At 40.7% G+C, this 18218-nt stretch overlaps 1 protein-coding gene across 1 annotated transcript in view; it reads right to left on the reverse strand.

The window, feature by feature from the left end:
• The window catches only part of LOC141430504 (equilibrative nucleoside transporter 4-like), a 26603-nt gene extending 9688 nt beyond the window's left edge, over window positions 1–16915 (reverse strand). The window contains exons 1-8 of the mRNA XM_074091225.1: window positions 16384–16915; window positions 14374–14528; window positions 12433–12636; window positions 11830–12068; window positions 11105–11177; window positions 9961–10167; window positions 8366–8553; window positions 6581–6709 (exon numbers count right to left, since the gene is read on the reverse strand). Coding sequence (XP_073947326.1) covers window positions 6581–6709; window positions 8366–8553; window positions 9961–10167; window positions 11105–11177; window positions 11830–12068; window positions 12433–12636; window positions 14374–14528; window positions 16384–16550 — 1362 coding nt within the window. The 5' untranslated portion in view covers window positions 16551–16915. The remainder of the gene's footprint in view (window positions 1–6580; window positions 6710–8365; window positions 8554–9960; window positions 10168–11104; window positions 11178–11829; window positions 12069–12432; window positions 12637–14373; window positions 14529–16383) is intronic.
• Between the last annotated feature and the right edge of the window lie 1303 nt (window positions 16916–18218).

Genomic DNA, 18218 nt, shown 5'->3' on the forward strand with positions numbered 1-18218 from the left:
TAAAGAAAAATAGCACGAGATATGGGTGTAACGGTAAGTTTTTAATAATATATTTATTGTTGAAATATATCTCACAAATAGCACGTTCATGTATTTCTAATGTTATTGTTTTCTTTTATACAGAGAAAAACAGTTCGAAGATGGATACAAAGGTATCAAGCGACGGGTGATGTGAAGTGATCGCCAAGGTCCTCGCCCAGTGGCTTACACCGATGAATCAGAACGACACCGTAATATAGTGCAAGTTCACTCAGTGGCACCCTTCAAATCTACAACGTTCAAGTGCTGAAACTTTGGGTGTCTCTTAGCACAGTTCGACGACATTACACGCGGCGAACATCCATAATTATAAACCCGCCAGAAAAATTAAGCTTACTGACTATCACCGAACCAACAGAAGTAAACTTTGCCACTCGTTACTTAAATTTCGACTGGGAAAACGAAATAGTTATATTTACTGACGAAAAGTGCTTTAAGTCAGATAAGGATGGCGAAAAATTTTGTGGAGAAAGAAGTGGGAGAGGTATAACCCCAACAACGTATTAGATCTCAAGAAACAAGCGGGCGTTTAACACTAGGTAAATAACCACAGAAGTAATAATAAAATCTTTTTACTATTTTTGTGTAACTATCACATTTATTTAAATCACGTGCAAGGCGTGTATTTAATATTCTTTTGAAGTTTTCTTAGATCACATGTTGCAACAGATTTTAAAAAGGTAAACTGTTTTAGGTTACTGGGGATGGATGTCTTCAATGGGCCCAGGCGAGCTAGTGGAAATAGGCGGCCGCATGAACAGTGAGCGATACCTCGAAATGTTGAAGGACGTAATGCTACCGTCAGTGCGTGTGGCATATCCTGAAGGACAAATTTACCTGGTTCACGATAATTCTTCAGTGCATAAGTCCAAAATCGTCAAAAGACTGGCTAAATAGCCAAAAAGACATAACGGTATTTGAATGGCCGGCTAAAAGTCCGGACCTAAATCCAATAGAAAACTTGTGGGTCAGATGTATTGAATTGGGGACTCCAGTGAGATAAGGTCTAAAAAGAATTTGGATAATGAGGTAAACAAAACATGGGAACTGTTGCGTAATAGTGATACGTGTTTCAATATGGTTTTCGAGCATGAAAACTCGGCTTCAAGAAGTAATAGATAGTGAGGGCTATCCTCTCCGTTACTAAAAGTAAGATAAACCACCACCAATAAAGCAGCATTGGAACGAAAGAGCAAGTGTTAATATTTCCTATTACTATTATTTCGTAGTTAATTAATAATAAACAGACCTTTGTTATGATCAGTCAAGTTACTCTTGTTGACGAGTATTCATGTGTTAATGATGCACCATCTGACCTCACGTAGGTATTGTTTTTAATGTTGTTTCAAAAGGGTTATCAGAAACCGTGATAAAAGAGAAAGATGTAAATTGCTATACTATAATAGTTCAGCATGTTGGTTCTTTCTCAGTAATCACAGGCACAATTAATATTAACAGTCTATGTAAATAAGTGTTGTAAATGTTTTTATAAATATGATGTATAAGCGAAACGTCACCCCCAGGTATTGTGTTTTATTAGTAAATTTAGTTCGGCTCAAAACCTAAGTAAATAATCATATTTTAACATAAATAGAAAACTGTATACCTACTGAACTAGAAATCTATGGATAAATAAACAAATATTGTTTGCAACATGTCTATCATTTTTTTATACCTCAGGCCTACTTTAACAAAGATCTCTTATATAATAATAATAATCAACGACAGGTGATAAATAAAATCTAATAAAAAAAGATTTCAAGGTGCGGGGTTTGAACTGCGAACCATAGCATGTCGAGGCCAACTCACTATCCACTAGACCAACTCGCTCTCTACGCACCATGACAAAAATATTGAACGCTTTGATGTCATTGCCAAAGGGGGATCCTTTTCTCTGACGCTTACTGTACCAAGCAACAAAATGCTGGAACAATATACCTCCACCCATAAGAAATATTAAATCAAGACCAACTTTTCGCATCAAATATAAAAATCATCTGCTAACGCGTCAAATACAAACGTCCTGAACCTTCCTCGCTCATAAATAAAGTAATGTGTGTGAGTTTATCACTATTTTAATTTTTGGTTTGACATTCCGCATAGATTCTTTTCTATTAATTCTTCTCTATTCATTCTTCTCCCAATATCTAGTGTTCTTTTTCGAAAAATTTTCTTTTAAATTTGAATGTTTGGCATGTGGCAAAATTAAACTTCAAGCACGTTGGCACTATCTCAGGTTTCTGACAGAATATCAGCTCTGTGGCCACCCATAGCCGCAGTACATGCTGAGTCAGCGCCTATTCTCCACATCATCACATGGCTCTCTTAATTTGATAAATTAATCAATGTTTATTTAACTTTCGGAACTGTTGCATGTTAGTTATTAAGTCATTAATCATCATGTTAATTTGTATGTTGCTTTACAATTGTTTGTTATTTACTAAGCCGTGTATGTGTTGTGGAAATAAAGTTTTTTATCTATCTATCTATCAGATGTGAGAGTTCGAGCCGGATGTTTTATTGCCAGGACAGCGGCGGCATTGGTTCTTTTGATTGCGCCGAAACAATTGTCGATGGGGTTTTTTGGAAATTAGACAAGGACAGCTGGTAGATAGTTTCATCTCTGTCAGGTATCTTCCTACCGGGGCAGTGGGGTGGAGATGGTGGTGGAAGCGACTGCTAAGCTTGGTGGGGCGGGAGAGTCCTTCCTGAGAGCTCGTAGGGGACAGGCGCGCGAGAGAGTTCTTGGGCACGCGAACGCGAAAGGTTCTTCCGGAGAGACCGTAAAGGGTAGGCGCGACATCGGACCTCGGGGCGCGAATGCGGAGAGTTGCGGGCTAGGCGCATTTCCGGAGCATAGCGGTCGAAGTTTTATACTACTAAGGACGAGTAGTGGCAGCTAAGTCTAACTTAATTTATCTTGTCGCAGTGACAATATTATGTGTTTCTGATTCGGTTCCAAATTTACGGTATTTTATTTCGTGCTCTGTTTTAATTTTGGACTTGTGTGTTACGTAATTGCATTAATTTTGTGAATTTATTTGTTCTGATCTAGCTTTAAAATCGCGGACTATGTTCATTCTTTAAATCAGCTAGCTAAATAGTCGTTCTTTAATGAAACACGTAAAACTATTAAATTTACCATTTCTTGACCTCAAATCTATAAGATCACTTAACCTGACTCGTCGTGACCTTCCTCGGAGGATAGTCACGCGTAGTCCCACATAATTCTACTACTATTGGTTAGTTTTCTGATCAAACCTTCTAAAACCACTTCCCTTCTAGGAGCTGCGGGGCGTGAAGCCTAGTTTGTCACTTTATTCGCGTAGGACTCAATTAGTTTGAGGTGCAGCTATACTCTACGAGTATTGTACGAGCCAGCGGTGATTAGTATTTAGTGCAGTTGAGTTAGTTGTATGTTCGTTTATATTATTTTAGTCGTTCGTCGTGGGGCAGAGCTGCGTTGAGTGATATTTATTGGACAAAGAGTGAAAGAGTGAAGAGTGTGAGAGTGACAAGAATTTGTTTGTGAGCGTAATAAATTTGATACCGCTTAAGTTGATTAATTTTAAGGTGTCATTGTAATCTCAGTGGAATAAAGGAGAGAGTGCACACATCTTATGCACAAATCAATCCTTACTCACTCGATCCTGAGTTTTACTAGATTACTGTGTCACACGTGCCACTGCTTAATTTGTTTCTAGTTCGTGCCAACCTAGAGAACGAATACACTTTTACACTATACAGGCACAAATCATTTTACACGATACAACATCACACGTGACGTCGGCCTAGGTAATCCGCCTATGAGCCGAATGATCTTAGTTGTTCGATGTCACAGCATGCACTAGGTACACACCACACATTCCTGTGCAGTGAATACAAACACTAGCTAACACACCTGCAGGAAGGTTATCTGGCTGAGATTAGCTCCTGGATGAACTGGAGACCAGCACGTCAAGGACTAGGGCCCATTTTCAGGAGGCACACGTTGTCTGTCGACTAACCTGGGTCCTTTACAAGCACTAGGTACACAAACGAGCCCTGAGTTACTTGTGTGTTTATAATTGTCGCCAGTGGCTCTGAGGTGCGCCGTCTCGGCCTTTTGACCCTTGACCGTCTAGCGTCTTGTGAGGAGACTGGTTAGAGCTGTATCCTTTGTAGGAGTTCACAGATAAGGTGCTTCTTATACGCATCCAAGTGATATTCAGATTACCTCGCACAACTCATCAACACCCTCTAGTTCTTTGACATGGACAAACCCGCGGCAGCTTCGAATGTAGGGAAGCGTAAAATCAGCATAGATTAAGAGCTTGTGAGCGTAAAATCAGCATAAAGCGGCGAGCGTAACTTGCACTATTGGCGTGTGTGTGTGGGCGTGTGTGATTGTGGGTTCATGTATGCGGGCGTGTGATTTTGTACTCAAAGCGTGACGGTTTGAAAGAAGATATTTTTAGGGGGTTAGGATTGTTCCAAAGGCTTTGTTGGGCACATGATCGGGGCAGGGGCCTTCTAACGATCTATGTGTGGGACTAGGCTATTGAGGTGTGCTGGGAGGCCTAGATTTTCAAATCGATTAGGATTCCCCCATACGACCTAAAGGCCTTATTCCAATGGGTCCCTTGTGCTTGGGTATTTTTCCTAGGTGCGACGTTGTCCGGCGAGGAAGCAGAGGCGGCGACTGATTACTTATAATAACTACTTGACTTTGTCATTATAACGAAATTTCATAACATAATTCATCTCATAACATTAACTTTCTGAAACTAAGCATTTTTCTCACTTTGCGGCATAATTAAAATTTACACAACGTATCAGAGGGTCCTAAATACTTAAAACTAGACGATCACATTTATTTAGATATGGCCAATAATTAAGATTTATATAGGATTAAATATGGACGCGACTTACGTCGGTACTTTTATCCATTTCTGATAAGACCCGGGTTAGCAGTCGTTACACAGGGCCCAATATTTGGTGCAAGGTTATCATTTTGACATTTATTTTTTACTAATTATGTATATGATTTGCATCTACTAATTGCATACAGCTGAATCCAAACTCATTAGTACAATAAGTTCTTTGGGTTATCGCTTTGAAAAAATAAAAATAATTATCTGATTCAACGTTACTTTTGTTGAAATTACGTTGGTGAACTTGACGACGCAATTTCGCTGTAAACAAATGTGTGTTGTACTAGTTCGTTCATCAAAGGTTGTACTTTTTCTCACGTGCTCATACTCGTGTATTATATATTTTAGTTTTTTTTTATCCCGAAGCAGAAAAGTCATGATTTTCAAAGACCTACCCGACGATACCCCATACTATAGGGTTAGACGAAAAAAAAATCACCCCCACTTTACGTCTATGGGAGGCACTATAAATGTTTTTTTTTTTACCATTTTGTAAGAGTAGTTGTTACATATATCCGTGCAAAATCACAGCTTTCTAGCACTGATATAGTCTATGAGCAAAGCCGCGGACTGACGGACAGACAGACAGACATAGCGAAATTATAAAAGTTCTGTTTTTGCCATTTCGGCTACAGAACCCTAAAAAGTGGTGAAATACTGCCGTATTGCTATGCCGTATGCTAAAACGAGCAATCCATGTTTTTTGGGATCTCAGACATGATGAAATATTTGGTTTACTAATGTTTCGGCGAATAACGTTTGGCAACCTGTTTCATTTCGCAACTTTTCATTTCCCAACTGTTTAATATTTCTGAAACTGTAAATATTTCAGGATTTTTATAAAACTAACCTAACCTAACCCAAAGGGTTCTACACGGTGGCCCTGAAATAAATCCTGAAATATTTACAGTTTTAGAGTTTGCGAAATGAAAAGTTGCGAAATGAAACAGGTTGCCAAACGTTACGTTGCGAAAAGGCAGTACCTACTCGGAAATATTTACTTAACTACTTAAGTACTTGCGGATTTTTCGGGGCGAATCGATCTTGCTTGGCCTTATTCTGGGAAAACATGGTTTTAAGTTTCCTAGCTCGATCACCCAGGTACTTTAATAAAAATAATTTCATGATAAAGTCATTCGTGAAAAAGTTTTCGTGAAAAAGTTTTTCGTTATTAAGTACTGACACGGTGCAGAGCAGCATGAGCGGCACGAGCAGCAACCGCAGGCCGCTCGCCATCAGCAGCTGGCTTCGGCTCCACTCGTATTACTCACGTCACCAACGATGTGCGGCGAGTGTCTCGGTGCGGCGCAGAGCAGCATGAGCGGCACGAGCAGCAACCACAGCCCGCTCGCCATCAGCAGCTGGCTTCGGCTCCACTCGTATTACTCACGTCACCAACGATGTGCGGCGAGTGTCTCGGTGCGGCGCAGAGCAGCATGAGCGGCACGAGCAGCAACCGCAGCGCGCTCGCCATCAGCAGCTGGCTTCGGCTCCACTCGTATTACTCACGTCACCAACGATGTGCGGCGAGTGTCTCGGTGCGGCGCAGAGCAGCATGAGCGGCACGAGCAGCAACCACAGCCCGCTCGCCATCAGCAACTGGCTTCGGCTCCACTCGTATTACTCACGTCACCAACGATGTGCGGCGAGTGTCTCGGTGCGGCGCAGAGCAGCATGAGCGGCACGAGCAGCAACCGCAGCCCGCTCGCCATCAGCAGCTGGCTTCGGCTCCACTCGTAGGGCCACGCCGCTGCTATCTGTGGGCAGTAGGGTTTCTGCTCGAGTTTTCTCGAACTCAAGAAAACTCGAGAAATTTCGCTTCACTCGAGACGAGAAAACAATGACCGCATCTTGAGAAATCTCGAGTTCCAAAATGCGCCAGGTGCAGCTTTTCGCTGTTCATGGCTTTTTGGGGACTGAATAATTAAAGTAAAATTTGTGCGTTAGTCATTATTAGCCGTGTAATAATAAAAATGCTTTACTTTAAGATAAATAGCGGTACGCCACGAATATAAGTTGCAGTTTATTACGTAATTTTGCTGTGCAATCAGTAGGTAATTTTGAAGTGAATTCGGATTTTTTTTGCATAAAAAAAGAATTTTATTTGATGTGCGTTTAAATACTACCCATTTATAACAGAGTACCTACCGCTATCTAGCTACGGTCTTCTTCATCAGGGCCAGTTCACCAAATGATATTTTCTGAATGTAAATACTTGACTTGGAGTTAAAGATGCCAAAGTCGCTATATATAAAAATTTGAGGGTTGCCCTCGATTTCTGACTTGGCGACAATGGGACCACCTCAGAAGTACAGTCCTTTAGAACAAAAAAATAATTTTGGAATTCGGCCTACAATTGGCGGAGTTATCGCGTAACAAACACACAAATAAAATATAGTAGACGAATTGAGACCCTCCTCCTCCCTCCTTTTTTGAAGTCGGATGAAAAAGTTCTCAGGCGAAGTCGTTTTTTTGGTTTGTTTAACTAGCAAGTCAGATTGTATATCCAAAGCCGTTGTTATTCCAATGACCTTTCCAATTTATAAATTTCTGACGCACTGCCCATAATCTAGAGGTCAGGAGTACAATTTATTTTTAACCGACTTCAAAAAAGGAGGAGGCTATCGATTTGGTTGTATGTTTTTTTTTGTTTGTTACTTCAGAACTCCGTTATTTATAAACTGATTTCATTTTTTTATTGCGTTCGTCTAGGGATGCCTTCAACTAGGTCCCATAAGCACCAAGTCAGGATCAGATGATAAGATCTTAAGGAAATCGAGAGAACTCTTCAAATGTTGTAGGGACATCCATAGTAAATTCAATATATTTAGTAGTAACTCGTGCATTTGCTCTTGAAAATCATCATTTAGTGAAGTAGAATTGATGATGAAGACCACAGTTGACCATCGGAGTTACTACTCAATTACAAGTATTTCACGGGTTGAATTTTAATTACTTTGCCACAGTTGTGAAGCAACTTATGCTCCTCGTAATGCATATGGTAAAACGGGTGGTGAAGCATCAACACTCCTCAATAATGAACGTCTCAGCATCGGAAAAAGCAATCTTTCGTAAAAGGAGACGAGCAGTTGTTATTAAACTGTTGTATCTTAGATTATTTACACTAAAAAGCGTGAAAAAAATATAAAAAAAAATTAACCAACTACAAAAAACCATGAAAATAATTTTCTACCAGTCTGAAGTCGGTCGGTGCCTCAGCACGAGCCAGCAGGAGTGATTGAAGGCCAAAATAAAGTGCGCAGGTGAGGTAGATGACTATAGGTCCACTCCTGCTTGCTCGTGCTGAGACACCGACCGACTTCAGACTGGTAGAAAATAATTTTCATGGTTTTTTGTAGTCGGTTCAATTTTTTTTTAGGTATTTAAAGTCAAAAAAACAGAACCAATCGTACCTTTCCGATAAAGTCGAATAGATTGAAAGCGGACATCAGGATGATGGGCATCCAGGATCCGAGACGGCAGGACGGCACCTCTGATGCGATTCCGGGGTACAAACTCAACGTTGTGAAGTATACCAGGCCGATAGATACCATATAGGGATAGATGGACCTTGCTACTGCCCATCGAGCGCGGACACCACCTGAACACAATAACAAAACTTAAGTATACTCGCAGTTAGAACTCCAAGGCATTCGTAGAGCGTTAAATGCATATTATTATTACGTTTTTGTCGTGGACATAGTAACGTTTGTAGTAGATATTTGTATAATAATTAAAAAAAAACTAGTCAAATATACAATACCAAGTACTTAGTTTTGTAGCAAATCAGGTACCTAACTATTTTTAACATTTTCGAATGGTATTTTCGACAGAAAAGAAGTCGGTTACCTGATGTGCGATAAATATGTACAGTCACCAGCATTAATATCTGCATCTGCCACAGCGGAGCGTGCAAAAATATCCGACACGTCCTTCCGGCCCTAGAAATAGAGTCGTATCAGATATTGGTGCTGGTGACTGTACCTACGGTCAATTAATTAGATTCCTAGGCCACCATTAACCTTATTATACTAAATATTTTTACGCAAAAATGTCCGTAAATGTTGACATTATTCTTTACATATCAGAAGGCGAAATGCATAGTTTATGGTCAGAGATGATTGCTGGCTCGCTAGCTTGACAACAATGTCGCATACAAATAGCATTATTGTCCAGTCTCAAACTTAAAAAAAGTAAAACCGGCATATAAATGCTGGCACAATACAAGTCGTATACAGCCAACTCAAATGGCCGGTATCAGATACTTTGTTGGAATACCGGACTTTTTTTATCATGTCTGAAATAGCTTGTGGTGTTTTCGGTGGAAAATTCACCTGTAGTTCTGCATTCAAATCGCTTCACCTGTTTAAGAGCTACGGTGCCACAGACAGACAGACAGACAAACACACATAGTGGTCAAACTTATAACATCTCTCTTTTTGCGTCGGGGGTTAAAAGTATTAGTTTTGTCCTTCACCATTTTTGAGAAAAACTTTTAGTCTCGGCTGGAATAGCAATTGCTGCCTTCGTATTAGTTAAGCGGAGTCGCGAGCTCGTCCGTTTAATACTCGTACTCAGCTAGCAATTGCCTACTTCCGTGCCATGACAATAATCAACAATTATTGGTATATGACCATGCTTATCGAATGACGTAAAATATCACAATAACGCAGTTAGCCTATAAGATTCAAATTGGTTGACTGTACGAAAAAGTTTTCTAGTAAAAACATAAAATAGGAATATATGTAAAGAATGTATGTAAGGTATGTATGTACGATTACCTAAGCACTTTATTCTACAAAAGAAAAGAAACAAAATATTATTGAGAAATTTCGAGATACTTGTAAAAGGCGGAATTATTCCTTTAAGGGATCTCTACTAGTCAACTTTTAAGTGGAAAAGTAAAGGTATTATGTGTTTTTTTTTGTTATACCTGTCGCAGGAAGAATTAAGTTTTCATTCTCATATTTTATTAGCTACGCCTATGAAAATACAATCGCAAAGTTACGTTTAAAAGCCCTCCATGATGTAGGCCTCTCATTTGTCTCCACCACGATATCCTCCACTTTGTAGGAGGGCCGGGGGGTGCGAAGCACGACGGGAGGGGAAGTGGAGGGCTCAGAGACGCCCGGGGGAGAGCCCAGCGGCGCGGCCGCACTTGACGTCGGCGAGTACAGGGGGTTGGCGAAACTGAAGGCGTTTCCTTCCCTATCCACTGAAATTACAATAAAACGGATTAAGAAATAGTTATTTGTGTCACGAGGGAGCAAAATGGTGTATTTACGGCGAGGGCGTACATTGAATCCAGAATGTAGGGAAGGATTCTACAATAGAATCCTGAGCATAGCGAGAGATTCTAAGGTAGAATCCTAAGCGTAATGAGGGATTCAAGTGTCAACGCCCAAGATGAAAATAATTTTGCTCCCGTGTGGCTCATACAACTTTTCACACCGAGCAAAATTGAAAAAAATATATCTAAATATCATTAAAGAACAACCAGCATAGAAAATAGCGTGGCATTACAATTATCAACTTCAAAAATTGACATTTGCAATAAAACACTTAGAAAAGCCTTGAACAGAAAAGTTGCACTTTGCTCCCTCTCGACAGGGAGGAAAAGTTACTTTTCTGAAGGAGAGGTGTGAAAAGATTATTCCGTCTAAAAGCAAGCTTGTACAGCACATTCATCGATCTGTGACTATAGTTATTGCCTAACGCTCAAGCGCTCGCGATCGCATTCATCATCTCTTTCAACCCTCATCCTTACTGTGTGACAGAGAGAAGTGGTGAAAACGATTGTGATTCCGAGTGCGTTAAACAATAAGGCCTCAGACTCAAACAGAGCTTAAAGTAAAGAGATAATAAGGCCTCTGAGACTTAGATGCCTTATTACCTCTTTACTTTATGTTCAACTGAGATTTCTATAAAGTGTGTATCTAAGTATACCTAGTGCCATTGACGAAGACGCGTGATTTTGTCAAAATTAAACATTAATGACATTGTATTAAGAACCATGGCACGCGTCATCGTGAATGACTCTACGTATATGTGCTAAACTTAATAAATGCGTGTAGGTACGCCTATTCAATAAGTTAGCTTTGTTTTTTGGGATAATCAGCTGAAACCAGTTACCTATACTTTAAAATAATTACCCGTTGTTGATAGAGTCGGACTTTGCAATTTCAATACGCCGTAACTACCTTCACCAGCTGGTTCACCTTCTATCTATAAAGAAGAAGCAAGGTTTAGAGCAAAATCAGGTTCGATTGCCTATGATCCTATAATGATCTGACTTCAATTAAGGGAGCCAAGGAAGTTATAATGAGGTTTCCTACTGAAATTGTTACCACAACTGCGGAGCGGACATTCAGAACATGAGAGAAAGCCATGCATGGTCTTTTGTCTTTGTCAGGAACCCCATAGGATCCATCTGTCGTCGTACTATTCCTGTCCGGGTGCTCGATATCGCATTTACTATAATATCTTTGAGCCCTCATCCCATACTATGTGATAGAAAGAAATGGGGAATTAGTCTTTTCCAGTCTGCTCACTTACGATAGGCATATACCATTTTGCCTTCCGTTGTGCGGTCGTCGCTCCACAACTTTACGGCCCCGACGGCCATCAGTTCTGTGAGCAGTGTGCCCTGTCCACCGACACGAGTGCTAAGTTATGTCGTTAACATTAGTCCTTCTAAGGATATCCTCAATTCTAATTCGATCTCGTCTCGCAAAGATAATCCGAATATGTGAGTACCTATTTATGTATAGCTTCTCATTGTTTTTTGAGCGGCGCACTGTTGGCGACTAAGCTAATTTAACCTAATCTTAATAACCTTAATGCATATATTTTTGGGGTAAAAAAATATCAAACTTACCAAAGTGGCATCTTCATTGGGAGTCACATGCAGCAGTATTCTGCGCCGCTGCCGTGATTCGTTGGTGAGCCGTAGGTAATGAATCACCAATGGGTGGCGCATCATTACGTGGTGCAACATGGAATGACCGAGCAGTATCAGAATAGAAAATACAAAAAACATGAAGGTGCTGCGGCGTGGCTGGCGGAAGCCATACTTGGTCACGATCCGGTCGAGTGATACCCAGAAGCCGGCAGCGCCTGCGAAATTGATAAGTAATAAAGTGATTGCTATGTATTTTCGACAGATGTCTTGGGAAAGTACTTATTCAATGCAGTGTATGTCGAAGTCAACGTTATAATTAGGTACAATTTTATATAAAAGTTCAAACACTAAGTGAACAGTGAAAAGGTAACAAACCTCAACCCTTTTGAGGTTTATCGAAGGATAAGAAAAGATACAAAGTTGGTGACAAATTAATGACCTTCTGATTTGGCAGACAGGACTTGAAATTATTATTTGCCTAATTCAGCCGCGGCAGACATTACTATTGCGCCAAATTCTTAACCCTTCATGTCGTTGCAATCTTGATACCGCAAACACAGCAAATCTCAAAAATCTTACTTTCTCCCGCCATGACAGCCTGCGTATACCGCGGCGGCAGGCAACCAGTGAAGCCGTAGTAAGAAGCTTGCTGCACCGTGCACCCGAATGCCACGACGCCAATGGCCACCAAGTTGATCGTGTAGGACACGCGAGTTGAAAACCCGTCCCATCCGATGTTGCAGACTGCCACGAACAGCATCGTTGCCAGGGACACCAGGATGCCTGGAAGAGTTAAACTAAGATTTATTTGTCAACTACAGCACCATGCAGCATGCGGATTGAGCATGGTCCATGCTCAATCCGCATTGAAACTTACAGGCTTGACTTAGTTCGTTGTGAACACACTCGAAAAAGATCTTCTGAAAATAACAAAATTAGTCGGACCGTGCCTGATTATCAATCGTGAGTTAAACCGTTTAAATTGGTAATTATTTAAATCATGTCTCACCTCACTAGACCTTAAAACTAAGATCATTATTACGTTAAGGCTAGCACAACATTATCCGCTTTTCGATTATCAGAAAAGATCTTTCCTCTCAGTAGGTTCTGCAAAAATCAAGAGCCGTGAGTCGCTCTATCGTACTTACGTGTAAGCGATTCTTTACACTAGCACTTCTGGAGATAGTCCGGGTCATGGTATAGCATGCTAGCCCTGCTACGATCAATGTCATTAGGGAACAACCAATTCAAGTCAAATGTAACAGCATTATAAGTATAAGTACCTACCTACGTTGATTTATATTGCATCTGCTTAGGTTCTTAACATTAGCGTAGGAGTGATCCGGGAAAATTAATTCAGAAAATAATATTAGCGATTAAAAACTATAAGGACGTCTTGTAGGCTTTTTAAAATCTCGATTTAAGGCTTAAACTGACAGTTCTTGTATGGATCTGACAGGACTTAAGACCACTTCAACCTAGATTAAAAAGCCTGCAAGAGGACGTAAATAATGTACCATCAGCCAAATAAATGGTCTACCAATTTTTAAACCAGTTCCTATCAAATTAATATGTCGCTAAAGTCGAACTTTCACGTTGACAGATACGTCTTTTGGCATTATTGTTTTATGACATGCAAACGATTATCAACTCTAGGGTGGAAGACCACATATTTGGCTGATGGTACAAGAATATTTCTTGAATGAATAATATTATAAACGTTACGTTTCTTGTTAGATAAGTATTGTGTTGGACAGTTGACTGTTAAATATGTAAAGATAATATCTATATCAAAAGAAAAATAGGACACATATATACGTATTAGTAAATAGCTCTTCAGCTCTGGCTTTTCTCTTTCAGCTTTCTTTTTTCCAAGTCATTAAGTGTGCGTAGGTACACATAATTTAAGCGTTTTTCCTCAAAGAAGTAAGTACCTGACTAAAAAGTACTACTTTATTTAATTATTTTACCCAATATCCACCAGTTCTCGGGAAACTATTTTTCTCAAACATGACATGTAATATTGACGTTGTGTTACAAATAATAGGTCGAGAAGTATCGCGCTGCAGGCGCTGCGGCTCAGCTGCGTGCGCGCGGTCACTCTAGCGGCCTGCAAAGAGATTTCATACAACCTTGCAGGCTGCTGGCCGGCAATGCGACCGTCTTTTGTTTCAACGCGCGCTCTGCGACACGCACGCGGCCCACGCCCAGCAACACCACAGCACGCACAGCAGCACCGCCAGCAGCCAGCGCGACACGCGCGTACACAACACCGCGACCAGACTAGCGTCCCGCCAGCTTCGTTTCTTGTTTTTTTTTTCATTTTATTTCATGTAATGTTTGAGAAAAGCACTATACAACCCTCGGCCGGAACCTGGGGTTACCGGCCTCGCATCCCTATCCGGCCTCGCTACGCTCGGCCGTCTATATCTGCTTGGCAGGCAACCCCCTACTTCTCGGCCTCTACAGTAATGTACTATAAACTGGCTTCTGGTCGCTTAGTTGTAAATTTATACTCACCAAAAGTGATTCTAGTATTGTACGTAAACAAGTCCACGAGGAGGTTGTTAGTGACGACGGCCACGCAGGCCGAAGCGATGTACACAGTGGACATGTCGAACATGATCGTGGTGTTCGGGTAATGGTGCTGGAAGTAGTCCACCGCCATTATGAAACTGTGGACGAAACGTTGGCGGAAAGAATTGGTATTGAAAATATTTAGGCGCTTGTGTGACTGCTACTCATCTTTGGACTAGGCACAGCCCTACTTTCAGAATTAGAGAGCATGGACTAGTTCTCACACACGACAATACAATAATCTGGTAATTAAATTCTGATGGCCCGGCCAGGATCATCGCACGACAGAACTCTTCAACACAATGGTGTTTGACTTGAAACATGGTAGATGGTAGGGGTATGAAATTCGGATGATAATACAAGTACCTACAGTTAACAAAAAGTAGGTACAATCAGAAAAAAGCTTCTGCTATTTTTTAACCGACTTCAAAAAAGGAGTAGGTATCAATTCGGTTGTATTTTTTTTGTTGTTTGTTATAGTACCTCAGAACTCCGTCATTTGTGAATCTATTCATTCTATTTTTTCGTTTGTATAGGAATGCCTTCAATTAGGTCCCATAAGCACCAAATCAGGATCTGATGATTGAGTCCTAAGGAAATCGAGGGAACTCTTCAAATATTCTAGGGACACTGTATATAGTAGTAACTCGTGCATTTGCTCTTGAAAATCATCATTTGGTGAAGTGATGATCAAGACCACATTTGACCACTGGAGCTACACTCAATAAGACGTAGGTACTTAACGGGTTGAATTTCAATTACTTTAACACAGTCAGGTGCTAAGCAATTAATGCTCATCGTAATGCATTTGGTGAACGGGTGGTGAAGCACCAGGACTCAGTAATTAACGTCTCTGCACCGGAAAAAGGTATCTTTCGTAAAAGGCGACGAGCAGTTGCCATTAAACTATTGTATCTTAGATTATTTACACTCAAAATGCGTGAAAAAAATGTTATAACAAAAAATTTAACCGACTACAAAAAACCATGAAAGTAATCTACCAGTCTGAAGTCCGCACGGACAACACCCACGAGGCAGGGTGGGCATTTGGCGGGGGAGGTACTGACCCAATTTAGCTGAACTGCTAGGTATCTTAGATTATTTGATGCGGCACGAGACCAGTCTGAAGGTGCCTCAGCATGGTTTATAGGTAAGAAAAATATTTTCATATAGTTTTTTTTAGTCGGTTTATTTTTTTGTTATATATTTTTTTAATAAATTCTGTTCTAATATATCGGCGGCCGATCGTAAAATCCGCCAGATTACGAAATTCCTGAAAGCGCCATTTCCGAACGCTTGTGCTAAGTAAACCATTAAACTTCCGTGCCGTCTGTCTATCTATCTGTCGCGTAGGTAGGTATTTTTTTCAATCTGACGTTTCCTAATTTTTTACGGGTCTCATGGTCACAGGAATTAATTACAAAAGAACCACAAAATCAATAATAAGAGGAATGCAGAAGTTATTGTGCGTATTTTTTGTTCTAAAATCAATGGCGCTAATTTCTGGCCTATATAGTATCTTCCGCCAAATTGCATTGGCCTGACTATGAAGCTTGAGCTATCGATCTCTAGCCGGGATAGATATTTTTATAAAAAATATAAATGTCTCCTCTTGAGTCTTAAGTGTTTAATGTGTATTTAAGTATGTAGTACCTGGGCGAGCCGAGGTTTGGTCGGGTCAAAACTCGATAATTAGCGTTTCCCAGAGATAAGAACAAGCTAGATCAATTTGTCATCCCCGAATACATAGGAAATTTCATCGAAATAATTGGAGCCGTTTCCGAGATTCTGATTATATATTATATACAAGAATTGCTCGTTTAAAGGTATTAGATACCCGTTGCCTAAGTATCCACAACACAAGCTTTATTTACTTTCGGATTATAGGTCAGTTGATGTCAAGGTCCGGTGATATTTATTTTTCTCTTTATATCTATGATAGGAACTTCTTACCTATTGAATGGCAGTAAAAAAGCTGCGCCCGCGACGAACAGCGTGAAGTAGACGGAATTGTACCGGTCCGGCGGCGGCGCCCCGGGCTCCATGGTCGCCAGCGCCTCTCCCCTCGCTGCCCGAATGCACTCTATGCGAGCATAGCCGCGCCCTAGGGTCTCGTTCATTTTACACACTCTCACACACTCATTCTTTTTATGACTTTCTTTTTTCACTTCGATTACATTTTTTTTTTACTTTTGTTTATTTAAGTAGTAGTTTGCACTTTTAACAAACCATTTCTAAAAATAAATATACCTAATTAATTACATGGTCACAACGAGAATTTATTTTTAGATTTGCAACGACGTAACCAAAACGGTCCAAACACCCACATCTGAGAACTCTATGGTGATGTGAAGGTATGTATTTAACAACGATTTTTGTTTATTTCACTCTTGTTTATTGTATTATTTACCTAAATGCTGAAGTTTTATCGGTTTTTAGATATTATCAACAAAATACCGCCGGCGGAACTGCTGTCACGCGCGGGCCGGTCGCGCATGCGTGTTCCGCATTGATTTTCAGTACCCAAACGAATTGGTTGATTTGATAGACAGTAGACACGTAGGTCAGTAAATGTAGTTTCTGAAAATTAACACAGCTGATGCCCTGAACTTATTAATTATTACTAGTACTTGGGCGACCGAGCTTTGCTCCAAGCTAAATCGATTTTTCATCCCCGAATACCCTTACGTACCAAATTTCATCGAAATCGTTGGAGCTTTTTGAGATAACCGAAATATGGTCACGAGTCAGTATATATATATATTTCATATCCATCCATACTAATATTATAAATGCGAAAGTATGTTTGTATATGTGTGCGTTTGTCCGTCTTTCACGACGTAACGGAGCGACGGATCGACGTGTTTTTTTTGGCATAGAGATAGTTTATGGGTCCGAGAGTGACATAGGCTACTTTTTATTCCGGAAAAATGCATAGTTCCCGAGGGAACAACGCGCGATAACCGAATAACACGCGGGCGGAGCCGCAGGCAAAAGCTAGTATATATATATATATATACGCCTTACGATCAGGGTCTTGGACGAGCCAGGAAGGACGGCTTCAACTTCCACAGCTCCGTACGGCTGCAACTCTCACGGCTCAGGCGGCTCCTTTACGCCCTAACCTGACACTAAGCCCTGACGGCCTTAACTTCCGGAGCACTGCACATCCTTCCTGGCTCGTCCAAGACCCTGATCGTTCCGGCATGGAACACTGTCCAGGCTGCTCGTCCTGCCGCCCTAAGGCCCCTTTTGACCTCGGCACCGACGACCGCGCAGCTGGACCAGGCCCCCCTGCTGTGGCCAGCCCTCTTCGCTCCGGGTTCTTCTCTCCGACTCCAGGGAAGTGTAAGCCAGGTAGACGGATATATATTTGATATTTTTTGTTACATTTACTAAATGCGTTATTATTACCTAGGTAAGTAAGTTCGATTCTCAAATCGTCTCGATTCGAATAGTCGTCGACGATTTGAGAATCGAACTTACTTACCTAGGTGATAATAACGCATTTAGTAAATGTAACAAAAAATATCAAATATAAATATTTTTAATCTATTTCAGAAACTAAAATAAAGTCACTCCCTTATGTCTAGCTTTTTCATGTTATGTAATGTTTGTCAATTGTGTTTGTTTACTTATTTTACTTGTACAATAAAAAGTTTGATGACCACACAGGCACATACAGATACACGGAGACATTACGCACACACACGCATTACAGACGGGCATACCTACACACACAGTGACACACACACACACACACACACACACACACACACACACACACA

This window comes from Choristoneura fumiferana, chromosome 8 (genome assembly GCF_025370935.1).
Source record: "Choristoneura fumiferana chromosome 8, NRCan_CFum_1, whole genome shotgun sequence".
NCBI lineage: Eukaryota > Metazoa > Arthropoda > Insecta > Lepidoptera > Tortricidae > Choristoneura > Choristoneura fumiferana.